Source organism: Anoplophora glabripennis, unplaced genomic scaffold (genome assembly GCF_000390285.2).
Source record: "Anoplophora glabripennis isolate ALB-LARVAE unplaced genomic scaffold, Agla_2.0 scaffold280, whole genome shotgun sequence".
In the NCBI taxonomy this organism is placed as follows: Eukaryota; Metazoa; Arthropoda; class Insecta; order Coleoptera; family Cerambycidae; genus Anoplophora; species Anoplophora glabripennis.
The window spans coordinates 422,615-448,635 of NW_019416356.1; the positions used below are offsets into that span (position 1 = coordinate 422,615).

Genomic DNA, 26,021 nt, shown 5'->3' on the forward strand with positions numbered 1-26,021 from the left:
TGTTCCACTGTCTTGAGTATGTGACTTTTAAAATATTTTAGAAAGAGAATCAAGTTCACTTGTGCTTGGAGGAAGATTTGGTAGAAGTTGTTTTCTACAAGCGGGAGGATGTTTAGGGAAAAGATCGATGAAAATACCGCAAATGAGGTAAGAAATCAAAAATATGTCCTTAATGCTACCTACCTACTATCTAATTGGTCTGTTCTCTAAATTGCTATCCAACTGCAGTCAATAATTTTTTGGAACCCACCTTACTAAAACTTCATTCGCATCTTAGTATGCCGAAATCTTCGGTGAATATTTTTAGAATAATTTTGTTACTTCATTATCACTTTTCCGACACTGTGATGTTCCAATTTCACAAAATTCATAAAATTTACAAAACAAAATAATAAACACATTGCAGCCAAACTTGACGTGACGCAAAATTAAATATTACGGCTAGGAAAATATTAGGTATATTTTAGTATCCCTCCCGTATTTCTCGAATTTTCCTTCAGACTTGCCTTACTGCAGTTTTCCTACCTTAGAAAAACAATTATGTAATTTGTTACCGTTCCACTTTGATTTTGAAACCATTTGTAAAATTCAATACAACTGGGGAAATCAGCTGTTTCGCTTCAACTTTTTTTCGATTTTCAGTCTTTTTAGGCCTTCCGAATGCGTGGTTAAAAATAATGACATTATGACTGAATCACCCTGTATGACTTTACCTGCACTCATTTAGTAGCAATTAAAAGCATGTTCATTTTACCTGCTCTTATGATGAAACAGATAATTTGAAAAATAGTTCTCCATAACACCAACTAAAACAACCCACTAAAATAATAATGTTATTTTAGCTTCAACGAAGAGATGCCATTTGATAACCAAGATATCAACGCCTTGCCCCTACAGAGGTTAACGGAAAATAATAACCGCTTCCAGTAAGTACAAGTCGTTAACACCAGGTGTCGGGAGATGTCTCGTTGTTAAGGGTAAAAGTATTGCGTGTGGTAAAGTTTTATATTGGCGTAAACATTTATCGGTTATTGTAGTTTGGGAAATAAGCAACGTTTAGTAATTTCTCTGTGGGAAGGGGCCAACTGCACGGAAGAAGCGTTTTATACTCCACCGGTCAGTAAAAACACAAAATAACTGAAGTTAATTAACGCCTTTACAATATTTGTATTTTATATAAATTTATTGATTTATATTCAAGCATTTTAATAATTGTATTGCTTCATTCTATAAATGAAGGTGAGAAAAAAGGCTAGATTTTACTTTGATTTGAAAGGTATTAACTTAATTCAAAATTTCTTAAAAACCCTTTCAAATGAAGTCAATGTTCGTAATGCTAAAAATCTAGGTATGCGAAAAATGTCTAATGTTATACACAAGATGATATTGAGGGAAACAATTATTTTACGAGCTACATGCCCCTAAAATTAAAACTGATAAATCCAAATATTATTAATTGAAAAGCACTTACATGTCATATTGAAAATTATGAAATAATTTAAATTTCCAAAGAAATATCTTTTATTTTCATTGTTCAAATCGCTTTTGACAAAGACAACACGTACGTAGATATAGCCACAATAAATAGATCTCAACAGTTTCTGCATTTCTAGGAATACTTTTTCAAATAACCTCCTTGGGAATGGGATAAACAAATATGAATAGTACAAAATTGGACATAAAGCACAAATCTTTTTAAAAATGAAATTTAGAAGTGACTGTCTAAAGTGTTGACAATTGCACGACTGATACGTAACGAAAAATCCCTAAATCTTGGCTTCACTAATATTAATGATTCGCTTACAACGAACAATGACAAAACGTTACGCCTACGCTTGAGATAATGTGATCGCTGATTGGTTGAATAGAATCTCGTGAAAAATTACACCAGTCACATCATGAAACAGAATGTTGTGTTTTAATATAATCTTAATCTTATTGTCTTAATTTTACATAATATTTAATTGCCCAACATGATAAAATAAAATCTGTTTCAAACAAAATTATTGGTCACGTGGCTTGCAATCATTTGTGAGGGCTTTGTATATGTCGCAGGTATAATGTTTATCCTTTTTATTAAAATTGTATAGTAATGAATTATATCCAATTTGTTTAGTCCTAATCATGATAATTTCTGCTTTCAGAAACGTTCCCGTGCTAGAAGAAATCAGCATGAAAGATTCGTCACGTGACGACTACCTCAACTACAAGAAATAATACTGTACTCAACCACGTAGTGATGGATTTCATAGTTTCATGGCCCTTTTCCATCCCTTGACGCGAGGCTGGTTCATTTTTGTTCAATCAGATAAAATGTTTCGTTGGGTCTGACTCAACGGAAGGAAAAAGGCCTGTCGAGAATGTTGTTCCCTATTTACTATTGCAATAAAACAAAAATCCAAATGATTGTACATCGCTTTTGTTTTTTAAAAAATAAAAAAAATTGGTGTAAATATGAAGATGAATAATGTATTGGTGTTATTCTGGCAGCACCTTTTTTCACCTTGATCCCATCCTGTGACGTCGTCAAAGGGAATTCCGTACCACGTAGTTAAATAAATTAGAAAATGTTTATGGTTTTTTAAGAAATGCAGGTAAGGTTATACAAACGAAATAGTAAAAATGTCACAAATTGTCGAAAAATATATTTGACGCAAATATAAAAATCAAGATAATAATTTCTCAACGTATGTTTGAAATTACATAGTTTCAATGTGATTATTTTATTTGTTTCTAAATGTACATCTTCTGCCTTTTGGAATAACGTCTCGTTTTAAACCCTGCGACTTAACTTTCTGTAAAACTTGCCTCTGAAGAATTTTTATAACATCAATGAGACTAAAGATGCAAAACCACGCATACAGGCAATATACTGAAATATACAAATCGTTTACTGCAACGGTATTTTGAATTCAGAATTATAGAACATTAAATTAATAATAATTTACTAAATGTTACTGATCGACTTACCTAAAACGAAAAATGTTATACTGATGTAAGCTATGGTAAAACCTAGACCCTCGTTATCCTTTTTCATAATTAAATAAATCAGTGACATATCCAGACAAATAAATAATAAGTAGAGAATGTAGAACCAACAAAATGGGTATATAAAATTTAGTTTGCACTAAAAAACATCAAATAATTGGTATATTTTCGACCCTTGGAATTAATTAAAATAATTCAATTAATTATACATATTTGCAGATAAACCAGTTGTTTACAAATCCTACCTGATAAGCTCCTATTAGAAGAAAAATACATATGAATATTTCAAGACTATAAAAAACTGCCAAGCCGATAATGTAATATTTCAAATCTGAAAATTAAAAAGGAAAATATCGATCTACATTTTCAATTGGTTTAGACAAGAAGAGATTAAATATTTGACATAAAAAATAATGTAAATACAGGGTGTTTCGGACAGAACAATGCTGTCTCTGTGCATATTTGAGAAATGAAAATGATGAATATAAAATCTTGTTTCATCGATCTTTTAAATAATATTCTTCCACGTGACGATGCATTATTAATAACCTTCATATATGAAACACCCTGTATAACGAGTCTCAAAAACACACAATAAATAACTTCATAATTAAAATTATACTGACTGTCGTATAAATTTATCCACTCAGCCAGATTTTCAAATATATATTGATTTTTAGTGACATCTTTCAACAAATCATGTAATTCACTAATACATTCTAAACCCCAAACCTGAAATATCAACCATACACTGCTCTTCAGCTGAAAGTATATTTTAAGGTAAGTATTTTCATAACTTCTTTTAGGATTTTATCACTATTAAATACTAAAAACATTAAACATGTCAACGGAAAGATTGGCTTAATTGTAATAAAGGAAAATTGTGCTAAAATACTCAAACGTTAAATAACAATAAATAAATACTCACTAGTGTTAATGTTCCTATTATAATAGCACCTAATCTTAAAGAGAACACAAAAAAGAAAGTGTGAAAAAAGGCCATGCTGTCTTTCAAACCATGTCTCTGGTATTTCTTTTAGTAAACATTAGGTACGTAATTCACTAGACAAATATTATTAAATTATGTTATGTATTCTACAAATTACTATTCTATTGATTTGATTTTATCATTTCGTTTTACACAATAGCAGTCGTTATACCAACAGATCTTATCAGAAATTATATTCATGTTATACATTATAACTGTCATAATGTAAGAAATAGAAAAATCAATTTATAATTTTGTTAAACTTTTTACGAAGTAATCACAGGAGAAATAATTAGTGTTACTAATATTACCAAGTATGTAGGTATTATTGTTTAAAGTAAATTTGTTTAAAATTATATCTTCAAATAAGAATTGGGTAATATTTTTAAGTTATGCAACTAATTATACACTATTTAATCAATGAGGTTCATCTAACCAATATGACATTTCTGACACAGTATTATGATTATGAATATGTGACCTAACCTCACATAATAAAATCTTTTTTATGTATTTTAAAACTTAAAAGCCTAATAATATATGACTATTAAATTAAAAAGCAATGTTACAATGTATGTGTCCATTGTATTAAACACCAACATAATAAACTAGAGTTGTTTCGTTGGTATTACATCTTATAATTAAAAAATGGATATTAAAGTTACTATTAATGATGTTCAAATGGAACTTGAGGTAGAATCCTATGAAAGTCCAAGTATCTCCAAAGCAACAGTTAATGATGAATCAGACGACAAAAGTGACGAAAGCGAAGATGAAGATTCAGGTAAAATAGATTCATATAAATTAGAAATACGTATTAAGTTACATGCGTTTTCCAGAACAAAAAGGGAAGAAAACTTTCAGGAAAGACCCTTCTAAATTATCGCCACACTTGAAGGGGCTCATGGGAGAAGCGAACCTCCGATACGCTAGAGGGGACAGAGAAATAGCAAAGAAAATGTGCTTTGAGGTTATAAGACAATCTCCAGATGCTTACGAACCATATTTAACTTTGTCACAGATGTACGAAAACACTAATTTGAGAAAATGTAAAGGTTTCTTGATGCTTGCCAGCCATTTGGCATCTAGCAACGTGAGCATCTGGTGTAGACTAGCAGAGGTTTTTCAACAAGAAGGCAACATTATGGAGGCAGTACGGTGTTACTCAAAAGCGATTAAATACGAACCGAAAAACATTTGGTTACATAAAAAGCGAATCGAGTTGTTAGAACACAAAGGTAATTTTTTCATGCAATTCAAGCAATACTTAAAGTTCCTTATTGGTTTATTTAAATGTAACCAAAAGAGCCTCATACAATGTTATTTTTTAATTTTAATATTGTTTCAGGTGACGTAAAAATGATTTTAATGTGTAAGCAAACATTGGCAAATAACATTCCCAAGAAACAGTATGAAACTGTACTAAATCTTGTAATGGAAGTGGCAAAGGAGCACTTTAAACAAAAGAACTATGCCAGAGCTATAGAAGCCCTAAAAATCCCCCTGAAAAGAATCCCCACCCAAGTAACAAAAGACGTTATAAATATGCTATTAGAACTACTACTATTAAACGAACGTTACTCAGAATGCTTGGACATTTTCACACAATTTTGTGGGTTTTCTTTTGATATCACCGTCACCGAAGAAAACAATATAATTGTGAATTCGTACTTAAAACCACCCGCCCTGGAAGTCGATTTGAAAATAAAATTCATCGTGTGTTTAGTCAAACTGAGAACGGAGAACCTCTTGCCCGATTTGATCGATAGTATGCTAACAGAGGACAACATTGAAGCGGTAACAGATTTATATTTAGATGTCGTTGAAGCTTTGATGCAAATGGGCTATTATCAAGATGCCCTAAAACTCCTCATACCGATGGTAAAAAATAGCACCCTTGCAGGGATTTGGCTGAAGTACGCCGAGTGTTTGGTAGGTTGCCAGATGCCCGATCAAGCCATTGAAGCGTACTTTACAGTTATGGCGTTGGCTCCCTCGCACGTAGAGCTCTTATACCCCCTTGCCATGCTTCTTCTGCAACAGGACAAGAAAAAGGAAGCCCTCGAAGTTCTTTCTCAAGACTTAACCACGAATAAACTAGATGTCGCCGTTCTAATCGAGCAAATGAAACTCCTTAAGCAGATAAACGACTGGGACAGCTACTGGAAGAGTGTCGAGTTGTTACTCTCTCGTCACTGCATCGTTTTGAAGAATCCCGAAGAGCTTCAGATTGTTTTAACGCATGCCACAGCCAAGGAGAAGGTGACCAGGTTAAAGAAAATAAGGAATTTTAGGGGCGATTACAGCGAAGTGGAAATGAATTATGAGAGCATTAGAGAACCTGGCATCGAAGAAGAGTATGGGATTTATAAGGACGTTTTGCAGCTTACCATTGATAGAAAAGAGTACAGCGTGTTGCAGAAGTTCGCTTTCATGGGGCTGTGTTCGAAGAGGTTCAATAAGTTTTTCGGTAAGTGATTAATTCTGTCGTATATAGTCTGTCCTTACTAATCTTAAAACACAAATTCTCAACGTTGATTCTAAAATTATTTTCAGATGAAATATTCCTCTTTGCACACTTTGCCTGCATATTCAACCGAGACGCCTTCCACGGTTACTCCCTGATTCGCGACATCATTCTAAAACATCCCCATAACAACTTGTGCTGGAACTGGTTCACTCTCGTCATTCAGTCCCCAGACGACTTGCGTCACTCCCGATTTCTAGAACGGTACCAATATAAAATCAGCCAAGACTATCGAGGACTGGTCATCGCAAACTTCGAGTTTTCCACGGGGAACTATGTTTCTGCCCTCAATTACTACATGAACGAGTTCAAGCAGACAAGGTCGGCATTTTCAGCTTTTATGCTGGGCGTTGCCATGCTTCAGATGTACATGCAACGCACCTTGGATAAAAACAAGAAGAAAGTTATCGCCGAAACTGTAACTTACCTGTTTTTGAATTATAGTAAGACTAGAGGTCCACTTATGGAGCAGGAGAGTTGTTATAACTTGGGCAGGATGTATCATCAGCTTGGAATTATGTATTTGGCAGAGTACTATTACAGAAAGGCCTTGAAAGTCACAAATGAGTTGATAGAAACGTATCCTGATATTTTGTGCTTGAAGAGAGAAGCAGCTTTCAATTTGCATCTTATTTATAAAAATTCAGGCAATTTTATTGCTGCCAGGAATATTCTAATGGTGCATATTGTTATTTAATTATGTATATTAAGTGTAAATATATTATTTTTTACTAAATTCTACGTTTATGTGAGATTTTAAAATTTAAAAATTCTGTCAGTTGTCAATTGTCATAAGTTCCTTCCTTAATCCTTAAAGATTAGTTCGCATGATATAAAACTGCCATAAATTCAGAACGGAACGGAACAGCCGTTCACTATTTGATTGGTCACAAAGACATATGAATTATGAATATTCTGTTACGTTTCCGTGCTATGCAGACGTGCCTTAAAATCCCACATAGAAAGAGACAGATAACGTTCAAAGCGGTTCCCTCTCCTTTTATTTTCCACAATTACAAATTTATTGGCACATTCTATTCAAATTATTGGTCTAGTAACTTTCATTTTATATCTAACAGTTACCGTTACTGTTTTATTTTCATTTCAATTTCAAATCAAATTTAAAATTGGTTTCGTTATTGTTGAGGTTATATTGCAATTGCTGTTTGATTAAAGTGATATATATTCTACTGGGAAGATATTAAATATAAATGAAAATGTCTAACACAATCGACATAGAAATTATCCTAAATGCGTACATGTAAGAAATCTTTCCATTAAAGGAATAAATCCTAATTTTTTTCTTTCAGTGCGAACATCTCTAAAAAATCTATTATCGACGTTGTCCAGTGCTATTTGGAAAAAAACAATGTCCGTCCTAACAGCGTGATAAGTAATTTTGATCACCCTATCCTTCACAATGATGTTAAAACTATAATCGTTGGAGACACCCCTAATTACGTGAGTATTAACTAGTTACAATTTTTGACTTGTTACACATTTACCTTCTAGACTAAGGCGTTTATAGACTTTAATACATTGGAAGTAAAATGGTATGTTTACAACTTGGACAACTATGGCCCTATGACACATAGTGAAACCGATGCAAACGATGAAGAACTTGTGTTAGCAACACACTTGTCTCTGCCTTCGGCCAGTCTTATAAATCTATGGGAAAATTTATATTACGATAACAACGTAAAACTAAACGTAAGTTGTTAAAAACTTTAAAAACCCAAGCTTATTTTAAATCGCTTCCAGTTATTGAAATATTCCCAAACCATGATGGAATTCTCCGACAAAGGAGTGGATTGCAACGTTGTTAGTTGCAATAGAGTTATCTTATTGCATGGGCCCCCAGGCACTGGGAAAACCTCTCTGTGTAAAGCATTGGCACATAAGTTAACAATCAGAATGAGTGAAAGGTTCACGTCTGGACTTTTGATTGAAATAAACAGTCACAGCTTGTTTTCAAAGTGGTTTTCTGAGGTACGTGTCATTTCTTGTAGTTTTTTGTTTATTGCTTACGTTTGAATCCTTTTAGAGTGGTAAACTTGTTACAAAGATGTTTACTAAGATCAAAGAGATCCTTGAAGACAACAACATATTAGTCTGTGTTTTAATCGATGAGGTAGAATCATTAGCACATGCTCGAGACCAGTGTGTTTCTGGTATGTTTTCAAATATTTTATTGTTCAATATTTATATGTTTTTGTTTGTAGGTAATGAACCCTCAGATTCAATTCGTGTAGTAAATGCAGTTTTAACACAGGTAGATCAAATAAAATTATATCCCAACGTTTTGATATTAGCTACTTCGAACATGACGGAGACTATTGACATCGCTTTTGTCGACAGAGCCGATATTAAGCAATATTTAGGCAATCCATCTGGACCGGCTATTTATAAAATTTATTATTCTTGTATCCAGGAGTTATTTAAGGTAAATAATATTATTTAGACTACTGTGTGTTTAATAGAGCGTTTTTAGGCACAGATAATTCGTGAGCAAGCATTGGAGCCTATAGAAAGTTTAGTAAGTGGCCAGGACACTGAATTTATCGAAGAATCTAGGCAACTGTTGAGAGTTTGCGAGAAGAGCTTGGGTCTGAGCGGGAGATCTTTAAGAAAAATACCGTTTTTAGCACACGCTCTGTTTATAGATAAATCGCTAGTGACTCTAACGGAGTTTTTAGTAGCTATGGAGAAGGCTGTGGAAAACGAACATGCAGAACGACACTATTTTAAGAATTTCAAGGTAGAGAAGTAACAAAAATATTTAGTGTTTGATAATGTATTTTAGTACTCAAATTTATTAATTTGTTAAAAGTTTTGTATTCTGTCTGAATAAATTGTTAAGATTTTTGAGAAATTATTTCTTACTACACGAAAGATTTTGCAGATTTTTATAAAATTTGATTGGTCGTGTCGTAGTGTAATTATTTTATTTAGCCGCAACACAATGTTTGTAAATTTTCGAAACTATTTTTATTAAATATGACAAGAAGTTATAAATATATTTTACATTCATAATTATGATGAAATTTTAAATGCTTAATAAATAATACATTCAAAACTAAAATAACTAAGAAAAAATTCACTCAACTTATTATTTTGCCGAAATCCTAGTTTTAACCTCCTTCAACTGGTAAATCTTCTCGATAGTCTCCTTCAGCTGTGTCTGCACATTCACTGCCTGCACAGCCCACTGTAAAGCTTGCCTGAACATATTTTGAGCGTAATTCAGGTTCTGAGGTACAAGGATACCAAACCACCTAATAGGGTCTTGCACCGTTTCTTCAGATTTCTGGGTTAAATGTAGCTCATAAGACGTTTGTCCAAAGAGTTTTTCTTCTTCATTGGAATACACTTTAGCTACAGCCATAAAATCCGGACTGTTCTCTGTGGGAAGTTGCAAAGAAGACACGTTATTCTGCCCCATTATGTACCTAGCTTTCGCTAGATGGGCCTCGCCCCCGCACATAGCATTCTCAGTGTTTAAAGTCAGTTTAATTTTTTCTTCCATGAGGGTGAGTGCGTCCAAAGTCAACTTATCCAGTGTGTCACAAATCCTGTCGAGATCTTCAGTATCCTGTGCCATTTCTGCACTTTTTTTTTGGTAGAGAACTGTTGATTTGACGTTTGAGGTTATGTTTTTATTTAGTTTTTAACCTTGATGTCATATGACCAGTAAGGTAAAATCGAATATCGATAGATGGCGCGGCGTCAGTCCGTAGTCCATATATAAAGTCCTTAGATGGGTACCACAATACCAAAGTTGCAAAATATATAGCTTACCTTTGAATTTGAAGCCTATTTATAATTTTTTACTTAAAAATAAACAGATACACATACAGACATTTAACAAAGCATGTTTTAAATGTTATTGTTACATTTTTTACAGAATTGAGTTTCATTGTCTTAATTCACTTGGAGTCTGTGCAAATCGGACTGATTTATCTTTTATCTATTGAGGTATTCAATTGATTTGATTATACGCAAGCATTCTTTTAATTATTTATTGCGATTGGAGAATCGACCGATCCAGTTACTAATAAATTTATTGATCAACGTACAGAGGATCTCTATCTTCTTAAACAAAAATGAGATAGCTTGTAACGCATATTTCCGAAAGTAGTAAGAAACGTTTTTGACAGATTTTGGACAGCACCTTGTAAATTTATAATTATTTTTTCGAAAACCTCAATGTCGTTCTGTTTTACAATAAATAAAGGTCTTTCGCATTCCCTCTGCATGCCACTGAAGTTATAAGTTGCACCAGAAGTCAGAATTTAAAGCCCGCACAAATAACTACATGTTTTGTTTGCAAAAAAACATTACTCCTACGCCTCTGGTTACCTGTTGATATATCATCTCGTGGTTCGTGACGTCACCGAACCATTCGCGAGGTCCAAGGTGGAAAGCTCCGTTACAGATGTCCCCAAAAAAGGCTTTGCGGGGGTTGGCCGGCGATCTGGGTGAATTACGGCTCTATCAGCCTGTAATTAACCACCTGTGGGACGCATTCAATCGATCGCACTCGCGAATATCTTGGTAGAGTCAGCCTGGCGCAAAATTAGTTAACAGGTTGCGAATCGCGGCGACACCGACGACCTTCGATCATGGCAACCGAGATTAATTTTGCGGATTTGCTGGAATCAAGCCAAGTTCAAGAGTTTTATTGCATATGCACACATATGAGTTTCGCCAGCTTAGAATTATCAAATAAAAAGAACGACTTTTACAAAGAACTGAACTGATGAGACCTGGTGTTTTTGTTAATACAATGTATTTAAAATGGGTATCTCTAAAAAATAAAAAAATCCTCTTAAACAGGGTGTTTTAACTTGATATTCTTGTAAATGGTTTTGGAATACCTATGTCCAAAACGTCTAAAAATAAATTAATTAAAATGTACTCAGTGATAACGCTTTTTATCCTTTGTAGACAAATATACCAAAATAATTCAGGGGCGGTAAAATGGCTGTGACCAAATAAAACTTTGCTCTATCTTTCTTGGTGTGATATTTTTTTAATTTTTTTAATTACTTATAAAACTTTTTTTTACAAAAAGTGTATTACATATATATAAAATGAGGAAAATCTTTGCTTGTAGGTATCGGTTTATAGTTTATAATAGGTAGGTACCATTGTCTTTGAATTTTGTATTGTAATAATATAAATAATGATGATAATTTTCCTGAATGGTCATTATTTATATTCTAAAGTAGAGATAAATTTGAAATACAAAGGGTGCTCAGGACCAATGAAACTCATGAAACCAAAAAGTGTTCAGATTTTTTATGTTTTATGTCGGCAAGTCGCTGATTACATGACTTTTTTAGAATCAAACGAAAAATTGTTTGTTTTGAAATTTTATATCGGTAAGTTGCTGATTGTGTGACTTTTTTTTAGAATCAAACGAAAAAATGTTAGGTTTTGAAATTTAACATCGGTAAGTTGCTGATTGCGTAAACTTTTTTTCTAAGAAAAAGGGCGTTCCTAGAGCTTGCAGTCCTAGGCTCCACCATAGGTTAATACGGCCCCGATGGCACTGACATATCCAAAATGTTAAAGTCCTTCCTGAATTAATAATAAATTTATATTTAATAGAATTAAACTATTTCTTTAGACATACAAAATTTATATACATCATATGATTGACTATTGTCGCATCTATGTTCTCGTTTGCCCTAAAATGTCAATTGACATGTCATTTTGTGCTAATAGTATACAGGGTGTTCCAGTTCGAGTGAATCTAACTTTAACCATAAATAGAACGTAATACGTAATTCAGAATTGCCTTATAAAGCAAGCGTCTAAGTCTCACCGTTTTCACTGTACAGGGTTCACAATGATTGGTCATTGGCGTAGAAGTTGGAGTAAAAAAGTCCCGCTTTACTACCCATTCCGACGCCACTGACCTACAAAAATTTGTAAATTTTACAGTAAATTATGCACACCAAATTTGAATCGATTTGTTACAAGCATACCAAAGATTTCTTAAATAATATAATTTTAATAACCGACCAATACGACCCTGTACATTGAAAATGGTGAGACTTATAAGGCAATTCTGAATTATTTATTGAGTTCTAGTTATGGTTAAAGTTTGATTCACTCGAACTGAAACACCCTGTATAAAGAAATCTATTACAATTTAGTAGTTTTGGTATTTCATATAGAAATAATGAGATAGTGTATAATGACTTGTTCAAAATAGAATTGTGAAAAATGTATTAAAAATTCAAGCTTATTAAGATTGGCAATTGGGATTTTACCCTAAATGGCAGTTGATTGTGGTACTTTATCAATATCATGTTCTCTAACTGGAATATTGGGGTGTTTGCCATGTATTTGTTTTTCTCATACCTTTATGTTGGGTGGGGTAATATTATTTATTTACGAGTACATCGAAATCCTCGTAATCTGCAGGCATTGTTAGGACTCTAGATTTTCACTGTTTCTGTATCGTTTCGCCGCTTCTAGGACGCAAGCAGTGGACTCGCATGAAATTTTAAACAATGTTGTGAATGGCAAACAAGTTCAAGGTATCGAAAGGTAATGAATATGCTTGATTTCGCTTAAAAAAGGTTTTAGCTTTTTTTAGTTATCATTTAAGATTTTTCCTGAGCACGGCTCTGAACGCTTTCAAAATATGTATTGGAGGAAGTCATAACAGTATAAAAGTCAATACAGCCCAAAATATCTAACATTTTTTTTTAATCACTAGGTAATTTAAAACAGTTGTTTGTACCTAATAAAAAAATTATACGAATTTATGAAATGTTTTATTATTTCTAATTATACAGGGTGAGTCAGAAAGAATGGGTCAACAGTAAACTGGAGATACTAGACACCAAAATATTATGTTTGAGCTCATCATGCCTTATACGAATGTAGCTGGTTTAAGAAATACGGGGTGTTTAAGGTTTAAATTATATTTTGAAATTTCTCAATAATTGGGAAAGTTTTAATAGCATGACTCTGAAAATTGGTACTAATGGGTTTTTTTGGTGTGAGAATTATGAATTTGAAGCTTATTTTGACGTTGCTCCTAGAGGGCGCTAGTTCCGCCATATTATTTAGGTAAATCAAAACATATTTTTTTTATTAGTTGACCTATGCTTAAGAAAAGTTAAAAATCTAAAAGAACGTCCAATTCTACATAAAAAATATACTCTTGTTTAGGTCGCCTAACTTTATCGGTTTCTAAGTTATTTGCATTTAAAAGTTTCAATGTATGTATTTTGTGGTGATTTTTTATTCTCAATTATTGACAATAGTAATAATAACAAACCTTAAATCAAATGCTGGATGTGTCCACCACCTACCTCAATACATTTTACTATACACTCTCTTAAATGTCTCTGAATATTAAACAAAATGTCCCTATTATTTTTAAATGCATTCGCGGCTACTTGTATTTTCTGCCGCAACTCCTCAACAGAATTAATTTCTTCCCGATACACCACATCCTTCAAGTTTGACCATACTGAGAAGTCCAGAGGGTTTAAGTCTGGACTTCTCGGTGGCCAACAAAATTCACTCCCACGGCCAATCCACCGATGAGGAAAATGTTCATTTAAATACTGGCGTACCGGCAAGGCAAAATGTGGTGGCGCACCGTCGTGCATAAACCACATACTTTCTCTTAAAGCGAGTGGTACATCATCTAGAAGCTCGTTTAAATTATGTTGAAGAAAGTTTAAATAATGAGGTCCAGTTAGATTGGGTGATAATTCAAAAGGTCCTATGAAAAAACCAGAAATTAAACCACACCAAATATTCACCTTAAACTCATGCTGAAAATGTTTTTCTTTTACAGCATGCGGATTTTCGGAATCCCACAAATGATTGTTCTTCCAATTGAAAACTCCCCGTCTAGTAAATGTCGCCTCATCGGTAAATAGAATCCTATTGAGGAAATCTGGGTTTTCCATTTGCATATTTTGTACAAACTGAGCAAATTGTAGGCGAGCTGGTAAATCTTGAGGCAATAACTGCTGAACCGGAGTATAATGATATGGATGGAGCATTTCTTTTTTCAAAATTCTACAAATGGACGATTGGCTTACCCCCGTTGCCGCACTTAACCGACGAGTACTCATACCGGAGTTTTCTGAAACACGAATTAAAATTTCCTCTTCTTCATCGACTGTGATCGATTTTGGAGTACCATGGTTACTTTTTGGTCGAAAAGATCCAGATTCGCCTAAGCGGTTGTAAAGATTTCTAAATAGTTTATAATTAGGTTGCAATCTATTTGGGTACATGTGTTCATATCTTCGGGCCGCCGCATGTCCATTAAAATTAGCCTGGGCAAAAACACAAATCATATCACGCATCTCACTGTTTGAAAAATTATTATGTCGTGGCATTTTTTGAGCACTAACTAACAATTTTGAACGAATAATAAAATCACACGCATGCAAAATACGCTAATATTTATTGACATGAAAATTTGACACAAGCCTACTTAGAAAAGAAATAGCAATATCGACGCTTGAAAGAAAATCACCACAAAATACATTGAAACTTTTAAATGCAAATAACTCAGAAACCGATAAAGTTAGGTGACCTAAACAAAAGTACACTTTTTATGTAGAATTGAACGTTCTTTTAGATTTTTAACTTTTCTGAAGCATAGGTCAACAGATAAAAAAAATATGTTTTGATTTACCTAAATAATACGGCGAAACTAGCGCCCTCTAGGAGCAACGTCAAAATAAGCTTCAAATTCATAATTCTCACACCAAAAAACCCAATAGTACCAATTTTCAGAGTCATGCTATTAAAACTTTCCCAATTATTGAGAAATTTCAAAATAAAATTTAAATCTTAAACACCCTGTATTTCTTAAACCAGCGACATTCGTATAATGCATGATGAGCTCAAACATAATATTTTGGTGTCTAGTATCTCCAGTTTACTGTTGACCCATTCTTTCTGACTCACCCTGTATAGTGGTAAAAAAAAATATTGGATATTTTGTGCTGTATTGACTTTTATACTGTTATGACTTCCTCCAATAGATATGAAAGCGTTCAGAGCCCTACTCAAGAAAAATTTTAAATGATAACCTTTTTACAATAGTAATATCATCTAATTCAGAATTAAAAATCACTTTAGATTTTGTCATAAAAATAGCAGCGACGTATTTAAAAAAATTAAGCTGATGATGGTCCCTCGAAGACGAATTTCGGGTTTTTCCGGATATCTCCGAATATCTTCCGTTTCAAAAGGTCTCCAAAATACCATGTTGTAATAATATTAGTAAACAAAATACCCCTCTTATTTCTCCCTACCGCAATTGTAACATGAATGATTAATAGAAGGTGCCTATAATAAATTAAAATTACCTGAATCACACCAAATTTCGCATTGCTGCACTGCATTGTTAGGCCATTTGTTGACAACTAAATTTATTGCCAAGGCGCCCGGTGTGGTTGTGTTTGTGCCGCGTTTGCCCGCACGCTCATTCTTCAACTGGGCGGCCAGACCTGTATATGTATGGGTATGGCTAAATAAATATGGGAACAAGTTTTTCGAATATTTCAATGCCGAGTTACTGCGTGCAATTTTCTTGCTTATATTTTGCATTTTTTAAATAAATTAAAACAACTTTATTATACTGAACACTGGTTATAACCAGAAAAGTCGGTGCTCTCAAAAACTTGGAAGAAATATAAAATCTCTGTAACATTTTTTTTTAGTCACCTTTATAGTGATTGCTTACACTAACAGATGTCGCTAACTTCGAGAATTTCGCAATACATTCGCTGTCACCAACTGTGTATAGCAAAAAAAAAATTCGTCTACTGTGTATATGTATTGCAAGATAAAGTAAAACATAACTTCGTCCGGCGCAATACGAAAAGGAAACGTGGATGTGTCGGTGCCTGTTATTTAACTAGTTATTTTTATTTTAAGAGACAAGATTGCACAGATAGTACCGGCAGTGGGCGTCTCCTTATTGTTACGAAATTTGCATGTAGTAAATCAATGTCGTAACACCCATATATCCAGCTTCTAATTTGGGGTAAACCGCTTAAAGCCTCATATAATAAACAGTTCTATTTTTATTATTGTTTTAACGCATTACATCACCGTGTACCACACGAGAACCGCCCATCTTTTTGCGGTTTTATTAATTCATCAATGTTTATAGCACACGCGGCTGGTATCGTTCTTGAAGTGGACACAGATTTATGGAAAAAGTGGGCTAAGGCTAATTGTATAATTTAGCTTCATTTGAACCAATTTCGACGAATCAAAACGGATTGTGCTAAATCAGAAATTATATGTCGGTACTATCGTTACGTTCAAATTACTGAGTAGCATTGTTAGCTTATTATATTTGCCCAACGATTTGGCCTTACTATTTTACAACTACATCCTGTATTAGCGGTGCCCGTTTCAAATAAGTTAATATTTTAATGAAGGGGTCCGAACTAAATAAGTTGGTCACCGAATTCTTGAAAGTAAGAAAAAAAAGTAGTTTCTGGGATGATAGTGATGAAGAAAGTTTATCTAAACGTCTAAAGATAAACAAATGAAAATTTATTTAGATATTTAATTTTTTAATCTTTTATAAGTTAAAAAGGAGGCTAAGTGATTTTTTTTTACTTATTGAGGATTATAAGATTTATTATTTGTCATACAACAAAACATTTTAACATAATCAGTTTTAGAATTTTGAGAACCAACTGGTCTAAAAATCAGTCGGTGTTTGAATGTGTTTGTCTCATTCGCATAAAATTCTACCCACCTTATCTTTTTTATCTTTCTGTCTGGGAAAAAATTGTAAGGAAGACAGTTTTAGGAAATTTTTTTGCGATTTTAAGGCAATAAAATATTAAAAAAGACAATTGCCTGTTCCATTTCGAAGATATAAACCAAACTTTTGTTTTTTTCAAATGAAATACCCTGTATATTTGTCGTTTTTTGAATTCCTGTCTTTTTTTATTGCAATGATATACAGTGTATCCCACCGAGAATCGCCGCGATCGATATCTGGAAAAGTACTTATTTGATAAATTTGAAAATTTGGCAACTTATCAGTCAGTGGGGGAAACGCAACTAAAATATTTTCAAGGTCATAACACTCCCGGTTATACCGGAAGTCGACACCATATTCGTTATTTTAAATGGAAAACCCTATAAATTTTTGCATATTTGGATTCTACTTGAAATTTTAAGGTCACTTTGTATAACAAACCTAGTTCCTAAAATTTATAGTTTTTGAGATATCGACATTTTCATGAAAAATTTGACAGGTGCAAGGTTGTGCGGGATCCTTTGTATTTTATTCCAGCAACTAGATATCAATTTGAGATTCGGTATGTGAGTAGAACACGTATGGAGCAACCTTACACAATATCCATAAATTAGAAAATATGATACCGAGTGTTTAATTTTCGACTGTACTTTTTGATAACTTCAAAGAGTTATAACTTTGTTAACTTAAATGGAACACCCTGTATTTTTTTGGCCTATCTTGTGCAGTAATTAATTATCTTTCACGTGATGTAGGCATTGTAGGGGATGTGGTCACAACTTTTAGAGATAATTGCAATTGTTTACTTTTATCTTTATCAATTTTTATATAACTTTATAAACGTGATACATTTGCAGCGCGATATCCAGACAAACAAAACCCCTAAAGCAGAGTATAGTAAAGCGTCTGGTAGAAACTTTTTGACATTTCGACTCTGTCATAGTAAAACCAGACAGAGGAGTATCTGTTGTTGATAGCTAAAATGTCGAAATTTCAATATTCTAATTACTTCAGGACATTTCCAACTACATATTATGTGAATGAAGCAAACGGTTCGCAAATTTCAAAAATTTTCTGTCAGACGCTTTACTATACTCCGCTTTAGGGGTTTACTTTGTTTAGATATCGCGCTGCAGATGTATAAGGTTCTTGATATTGCTTTGTTACTTTGTCCGTAAATAATAAACAAATTAAAAAAATCTCATTACTAAAATGTTACTACACACTATAAACTACAAATAATAATTTGACAGTTCGTTGTTTAATAGTTTGATTGTCAATAACGATTGTTCGTACTCATAGACCTCTTGATAAAATTATGTCAAAATTAAAAAATAAAAGTAAAAATTGCAATTATCTCAAAAAGTTGTAACCACAGCCCCTACATGCCTACATCACGTGAAATATAATTGATTACTGCACAAGATAGGCCAAAAAAATACAGGGTGTTCCATTTAAGTTAACAAAGTTATAACTCTTTGAAGTTATCAAAATGTACAGTCGAAAATTAAACACTCGGTATCATATTTTCTAATTTATGGATATTGTGTAAGGTTGCTCCATACGTGTTCTACTCACATACCGACTCTCAAATTGATATCTGGTTGCTGGAATAAACTACAAAAGATCCCGCACAACCTTGCACCTGTCAAATTTTTCATGAAAATGTCGATATCTCAAAAACTATAAATTTTAGGAACTAGGTTTGTTATACAAAGTGACCTTAAAATTTCAAGTAGAATCCAAATATGCAAAAATATATAGGTTGTTCCATTTAAAATAACGAAGATGGTGTCGACTTCCGGTATAACCGGAAGTGCTATGACCTCGAAAATATTTTAGTTGCGTTTCCCCCGCTGACTTTGATAAGTTGCCAAATTTTCAAATTTTTCAAATAAATACTTTTCCAGATATCGATCGCGGCGATTCCCAGTGGGATACACTGTATACATATCATATATTTGCTTTGTTTTCACAATATTGTGATTTACAAACAGAATATTTTTGTGTGATTGACGAGCATTGACGACAAAAAAAGGAGCAATCATTTGTCATTAAGTACCCCCGACGCAGATACAAGCCCCTAAAGGATGCCCCTGAAAATCCATATTTTATAATAACTTTTATAAATTGATCCATGAAAACAATTTGGCTTATTTGGTTTATCAGGGACGGACTAGCTGTAACACAGTAATTCAATAAATTTTTTGACACCCTTTACGATAAAGGCACAAAAATTTTTAGATAGCTTGAACACTAATCTAAAAAAAAGCACTCTTGGTTGATATCGATAAAATGAACCGTTTTCGAGAAAAAACTATTTTTGTTTATAGTCGAGGAAATAAAGCACTGAATCTCCGAAAATTTTCTATCAAGTCGTGTCTAGATGAGGTTTTTTGCATTCGGTTTCTAAAATTATGTGAAACAAATGTAGCAACCTTGTATTATGTTTATCGGCCAAATTGCATTTGTGCATCCGGAAAGTCACTTAGACAAAATTCATAACTCGGTTAATAATGCCTGGAATGGACTCAAATCAGGTTCCTGGGGGTTTTCGAGGTCGCTGATCCCGAATATGACCTTCAAATTGGTCTATCTCGAATCTGACATCGGCGACCACCCCCCCGGACACCTGGTGCACCGGAACCTGGACCTTGAAATCGGCGTCATCGCCAGAAAAATCAATAAACAGTGAATTTTCAATATATTTCAATAAGCGTCATATGATGATTTCGAGAAGAGCGCCTCGAAAAATCTCCTAATGCGATTTTCGGCTCGTTTACGCGAATTTTACAGGAAAACTCCCGGAGATGACGTCCATGTCCAGGTTCCGGTGCAACAGGTGTCCGCGGGGTGCTCGCCGATGCCAGATCAGGAATCAGCGATTAGAAAAACCCCCGGGCGTCAAGTCTCGTTGCATTTAAGAGTGAAATTCAGGAGAAGCCTCGGAAATGACGTTCATCATCAATCCTAAGCTCCAGGTCGGCGATGGGTCAATTTGAAGGACATTCCAGGCATTACACAGACCCACAAAAAAAAAAGTTGAAAATACCAGAGATTAGACCCACCTATCCTTATGTATTTTGACGCTCTGAAACTGAATCCGGAGTCAAAATTGCTCTCCAGTTTTTTTTTAAATCGCGAAAAACTACCCCAAAACACGGAAAATCTTCAAATTATCGCTTGAGCACGGGTCCGAAGGTTGAGATAAACCTGAGAACCAGCACAATAAGACTATTTTACATGTATTTTGATGAGCTAAAACCGAATCTGGAGCCAAAATTGCTCCATCACCCTCCAGTTTTTAAATTGGGAAAATCATCCCAAAAATACGGAAAATCGCGTGTTATTGTCTCGGATCTTAACATTCTCTCTTTTTTTTGATCGTACTCTTTTATCTTCAAAAGATCTGTGTAGTGGATACCTTTTTTTTTCTGCTATCTGGCCCGTTTAAGGACAGAACAAAAATCTGCCATCATATTAACATCCCATCGTCCTTGGTACCGGCGCGGCGTTCCATTTCCTTAATGTTTTAAATAAAGATGACTTATGCTACATTTATGGTAAATTTGAATTTTCTAAAAAAGGGATTGTATCTGAGGATTCGGTTGTCATCATTGTAAACAGAAAAGGGAGATAATTCCAATAAACGACAAATATACAGGACGTCTTTTTAAGAAAAAATTGGTTTATATCTTTGAAACTCAGAAGTCAATTGTTTCAATCGTAACAAATGTTCTTACAACTTTGGTCTTCACCATTTTTTTCTAGACAGAAAGGTAAAAAAGATAAAGGTCCACCCCATATCACTGAGTGATTTTTATATTTTTACTTTATAACATATTTTTTGAAATATTTTATGAAGTTTTTAAATAGTTAAATATTGATCTTTTTTAATAGATGAACGAACACGAATTGTATTATCAAGGTTTTTACATGTAACATTATGTATTTGAATATCATTAAATGTAGGTGGACCAACATTGTAAGAGAGAAAGCAATAAAGTTAGAATAATTAAGAATTAAACAATTGTTACTTAACCACTATTATAATAATTGTAATTCTATATATTAACCGTATAACCCGTTTTCTGTATATATTTATGTATCTTTCCAGTTGTCTGCTTGAAATATGATAGAGGTATCATCCGCGTAGGAAATTATCTTGCCTTGTTAAATAAATATATTTACAATTTCATTAATATACATAAAAAGTGTATATTGATATTAAATTTAATTTTTTAGGTAATATTTTTATGTTTAATAAAAAGGTAGGTTTTGTTATACTAGGCCAGTCATTATAGGTTTTTTTCGGGAAAAAAATACTATTAGAAGTTTCTCTGCGGAATATTGTTCCGAAACGTGTTATAAACAAAATATCAAAAAATCAACTCGAGACTACTTGGGAAACTTTGTTGAAACAATGGTCAAAATTATGGAAAACTGGATTTTTGACTCGCGTAAAAAAACTGTTGTTCACAGAGAAAAAAGGTTTAAACAAAAAAGGTAGGTATTAAATAAATCTGTACAATAAAACAAGTCCGATTAAATTCCGATAATTTGTTTATGCGCAAGAGCTCAAAAATGGTCGAAATTGTCCGCTTTTTTCAATTTGCTAATAATTAATGCAATTTTCATCGCAGACACTTGTAATTCAGGATGTTTGAGGCTTTCTGCACCCTTAATAAGTAGTAAAAATTTCAGCCCAAAAGCTTCATTAGCTTGGCGTTGGCGGAATTGATTATTATCTAAGAAGATGCTATTTTCAATTCATTTTTCCCAAGCTCACAGGCGTTGTAGGATTTCAATCATTAGTTGTTTTTGTACCTAAATAGTTGTATTGACATATGCATTTACTGATAATTTAATTTTTTTAAAAATGACTGAAAAAATGTTAATATTTATTAAATTGTTAAGCGCACATGCTCCGCCTCGCTCTCCCCACTCGTTCGCTAGACCAAGTAATAGAACGCATCGCCGCTATCTTCGTTTTCGCAATTAAATAGTTGAATTCACCTTAATGTTAATGTAAGACATGAAAATATAGCTCTTAATGTATACTTTCTTCAAATTTCGGCTCTTAATATTAATAATTAAGGTCACTGCGATTAAATAAAAAAAAACAAATATCTCAGCTTCTAATCAACTTACAACAACGATTTTTTTTTTTAATTCGAAGAAAATTAAAGTATAGAGGTTACCATTTTATTTTATAATAATTACCTATCTTAACAATTTAATAAATATTAACATTTTTTTCAGTCATTTTTAAACAAATTAAATTTGAAAAAATAAATTCTCAGTCAATACAACTATTTAGGTACAAAAACAACTAATGATCGAAACTCTACAACGCCTGTGAGTTTGGGAAAAATGTATTGAAAAAAGCATCTTCTTAGATAACAAATTCCGCCAACGTCAAACCAATGAAGCTTTCGGGCTGAAATTTTTATCACTTATTAAGGGTGTAAAAAGCCTCAAAAATCCAGAATTACAAGTGTCTACGATGAAAATTGCACTAATTATTAGCAATTGAAAAAAACGGCCATTTTCGACCATTTTTGAGCTCTTGCGCATACCTAAACAAATTATCCGAATTTAATCGGACTTGTCTCATTTTAAAGGTTTATTTAATACCTACCTTTTTTGTATAAACCTCTTTTCGCTATGAATAATAGTTTTTTTACGCGAGTTAAAAAACCACTTCTCCATAACTTTGACCATTGTTTAAATAAAGTTTCCCAACTAGTCTCGAGTTGATTTTTTGATATTTTATTTATAACACATTTCCGAACAATATTCCGCAGAAAAACTTCTAATAGTATTTTTTTCCCGAAACAGGCTGTTCCATGTCTATAATGACTGGACTATACCTACTGGCTGCTATGGTACGTTGTTAATTATCAATTATTTAATAAACAATTCTGTCTGAATTTGGTACAAATGCAAGAAAGTAATTGCCTTCCTGTGGCAGGAGGAAGCTCAAGAAGCAATTTTCCATTTATTGCCAGCGAAATCCAGGGAACATTACGAAAAAGTGTTCGCCGAATTTAACGAATGGAGGGAAAAACGGAGAGTAATGACAATAAATGAAGAAGTCATGCTATCCTACTTTTTAAATTTGAAGAAAAAATATGCAATTTCATCTATGTGGTCGAAGTATTCGATGTTGAAGGCTACTATAAAGGTCTACAAAAATATAGATATTGGAAAATATAACACTTTTACATGTTATTAGGTATAACATTGCACTAATAATGGGGGTTTGTGCTACCTGTCGATGCTGTGAATTGACAAATTTGAAAATTAGTGATGTACAGGACGTTGGCAGTTACCTACTTGTTTCAATACCTGACACCAAAATTTACAATTATAGAAGAAGGATTTTGCGTGAATGCTGTTGAAATATGCAGAAAATATATTTCTCAGCGCCCAATTCGCCTAACACAAGACATAGATATTCTTTTTAAGATACATCAACCAAAAATGTACTTCTCAGCCTGTTGGAATCAACACATTGGCGAAGGTATCCTCAATAGTTGCTTCATTCCTGAATATCGCAAATCCAGAAGCATTCCAGTCATTGTATGAGGCGCACTTCAACAACTTTATTGGCCAATAAAGATGGTGATCTTAAACCATCAAACGACATGGAAGAGCTCCTCTGTAGCAGAAAGTTATATCTAACAAATTTGATATTGCAAGGAAAATCCAAGGAAAATATAGCTGTTCCTTACAAGAAGAGACATCCGTAACTTGTGTAAATTCTCCACAAACTTCGGCAGATATCATGCGTTCCGAAAATGATGGCAACAATGCTACAAGGGTTGTTATTAACAGAAAGGAAATTAAATGTGATAAAACAAAATTCTATTACTATAAATGTAAATGTTAACGTTAATTAGTAAATAAATTAAATTTGATTTATTATAGGTTAATTATTTTTTCATTATTCTTCTAGTGAAATAAAGTTACTTTATTCCACTAGTGGATAAAGTATCATTTTAGACGGTTCATATGTGTGGATAAAAGTCCGATTATAAGGAGATTGTGGATAAACACATTTTATCAGGTAGCAAATAGATAATAAGACGCATTTTTTACTCCCTAATCTTTGGTTTCGAATATGTCAGAATCATCTATTGGTTTATGATTTCAAATTTATCTCAACTTTCCAAGATAAATAACAACCAATCATGGAAAGTATTGTAAACTGATACAAACGAAGATGTTCTTCATTTTAATTTTCGACTGGACTAGAAATTAATTAATTATATTCATATTACGAACAGTAAATTGCTCACTTTTTTTCTGAATAAATAGGAATTGCAAAAAACGTTTGCGTGAGTGGCAAACCAAATCTGACGCCTTGGTAAAACTTCTTGGATTCACAGGTGTTGTATGTCTCAAACGTTTATTTAGCGTTAAAAATTAAATAAAATTGATAATTACATTCTTAGAAGCCGTAGCAATCAAGAAAAACAATTGCGCAACTTCAAATGTTTCTCTACGCTGCCTTATCCAAAGGTGCTACATTTGTTTTATTGAAAATCGTGCGTGATATCGCAAACGTATTTCGTATACGATTTCCTTGGATTCCATACCAGAACGGGTGTAAATTTTTATGCAACTTGTGGCATTAAGTGACTAACAAGTGACAGTGCATGGCCCACTACGTAACAGTTAATGTTTTGCTAAGCATGTGCATAAGGAGATCGGGCCGTGACGTCACCCATCCAACACCCACTTGATCGACTTGGTAAAGAGGTGTAGCTCCTTATTGGGACGTCGCCTACTCCGTAGCCACCGATTATTCCAGATATTTTGCTCTTTTATTGGAAATGTCGCGCCGAACGTGTAAATTGTTACGTTTACAATGTGGATGTTGGCAGATAAAGATCGAGCATGAAATGTCCCATTTTGGTCATATTTAGCGCTATCTAAAATATTGGTAAAGTATGGGTCCTCCAAGTAATACTTTTTAATTAGTAGTATATGCTGAAATGCGATGGCGACAATATTAAAATTAAAACAACTAGTATTTTTAACAAAAATTTTTGTGAGATTATCATACAGAGTGTCCTTTTTAAACTTTGCGCCCCTTCAGTTCATAAAATGCGTTCAAATAATAAGAAAAATTTATCAAAATGTAAAAATGTAAATGTTGTGCAAAATTTCTAGTCCTAGGCCTACTTTAAGGATTGGTTTGATATCAGATTTTTCTCATTAGTAAAGGAGCTTTTGCTAAATTTAATCTACTGGTACAAATAATACAATGTAAAAAATAATTAAAAAAGGTTTACGCACATTCAATATTTTTTAATCAGTGGCAATTTTTAATTATTGCGTTTGTCCCAATTTATTAAATAAAAGTGATTAATGTAAGTTTATTCACCTTATTGACCACGGTCTTTTAGGTTATGTTATACCATGGGTAATTTTTCTCCACAAAACACGTTATGGAATATGAAAGCTCTTTTTAATCCAGTACTCCAGGAAAATACACCATTTCTATTTTGAATCGTTCGAATATTCCTCTCCTAGAAATCGTTTGTTGAAATTGATTGATTAATTTTTGGTGTATTCATTTATATTCAGAAACTGAGACCCATCATGTGAAGACTCTCTGAGCACCTAACTTCCTACAAAGAAAAAAAAATCATAAAAATTAACGCAGTTGTATATAAAATTGAGATAGGAACAAATTGTATTAAACTTTCAAACAATGTTGTTAGAAA

At 33.2% G+C, this 26,021-nt stretch overlaps 4 protein-coding genes across 4 annotated transcripts; 2 read left to right on the forward strand and 2 right to left on the reverse strand.

The window, feature by feature from the left end:
- Window positions 1–4,483: 4,483 nt before the first annotated feature.
- On the forward strand, window positions 4,484–7,233 carry LOC108910678 (general transcription factor 3C polypeptide 3). Its single transcript, XM_018715369.1, has 4 exons — window positions 4,484–4,760; window positions 4,816–5,214; window positions 5,325–6,446; window positions 6,533–7,233. Exons 1-4 carry the CDS (start codon window positions 4,625–4,627, stop codon window positions 7,198–7,200), a joined length of 2,325 nt encoding a protein of 774 aa, XP_018570885.1. The 5' UTR covers window positions 4,484–4,624; the 3' UTR covers window positions 7,201–7,233.
- A 429-nt stretch (window positions 7,234–7,662) lies between these two features.
- Window positions 7,663–9,297, forward strand: LOC108910697 (pachytene checkpoint protein 2 homolog). Its single transcript, XM_018715395.2, has 7 exons — window positions 7,663–7,764; window positions 7,814–7,964; window positions 8,016–8,213; window positions 8,265–8,492; window positions 8,548–8,674; window positions 8,726–8,946; window positions 8,995–9,297. The coding sequence occupies exons 1-7, from the start codon at window positions 7,715–7,717 to the stop codon at window positions 9,271–9,273; spliced, it is 1,254 nt and encodes a 417-aa protein (XP_018570911.1). The 5' UTR covers window positions 7,663–7,714; the 3' UTR covers window positions 9,274–9,297.
- A 219-nt stretch (window positions 9,298–9,516) lies between these two features.
- Window positions 9,517–10,441, reverse strand: LOC108910682 (coiled-coil domain-containing protein 115-like). Its single transcript, XM_018715375.2, has one exon. The coding sequence runs from the start codon at window positions 10,102–10,104 to the stop codon at window positions 9,613–9,615; it is 492 nt and encodes a 163-aa protein (XP_018570891.1). The 5' UTR covers window positions 10,105–10,441; the 3' UTR covers window positions 9,517–9,612.
- A 1,596-nt stretch (window positions 10,442–12,037) lies between these two features.
- On the reverse strand, window positions 12,038–15,160 carry LOC111691430. The gene is made up of 2 exons (XM_023454239.1): window positions 14,268–15,160; window positions 12,038–12,086 (listed from the first exon to the last, which is right to left on the reverse strand). The coding sequence occupies exons 1-2, from the start codon at window positions 14,882–14,884 to the stop codon at window positions 12,038–12,040; spliced, it is 666 nt and encodes a 221-aa protein (XP_023310007.1). The 5' UTR covers window positions 14,885–15,160.
- Between the last annotated feature and the right edge of the window lie 10,861 nt (window positions 15,161–26,021).

Coding starts and splice junctions, on each gene's coding strand:
- LOC111691430 (XM_023454239.1), bottom strand. CDS start 14,884: ATGCCACGACATAATAATTTTTCAAACAGTGAGATGCGTGATATGATT. Junction 12,087..14,267: donor TGGTGTGGTTTAATTTCTGG/TTTTTTCATAGG, acceptor TTATTAATTCAG/GAAGGACTTTAACATTTTGG.
- LOC108910678 (XM_018715369.1), top strand. CDS start 4,625: ATGGATATTAAAGTTACTATTAATGATGTTCAAATGGAACTTGAGGTA. Junction 5,215..5,324: donor CGAGTTGTTAGAACACAAAG/GTAATTTTTTCA, acceptor ATATTGTTTCAG/GTGACGTAAAAATGATTTTA. Junction 6,447..6,532: donor GAGGTTCAATAAGTTTTTCG/GTAAGTGATTAA, acceptor AATTATTTTCAG/ATGAAATATTCCTCTTTGCA.
- LOC108910697 (XM_018715395.2), top strand. CDS start 7,715: ATGAAAATGTCTAACACAATCGACATAGAAATTATCCTAAATGCGTAC. Junction 8,675..8,725: donor TCGAGACCAGTGTGTTTCTG/GTATGTTTTCAA, acceptor TTTTGTTTGTAG/GTAATGAACCCTCAGATTCA. Junction 8,947..8,994: donor GTATCCAGGAGTTATTTAAG/GTAAATAATATT, acceptor GAGCGTTTTTAG/GCACAGATAATTCGTGAGCA.
- LOC108910682 (XM_018715375.2), bottom strand. CDS start 10,104: ATGGCACAGGATACTGAAGATCTCGACAGGATTTGTGACACACTGGAT.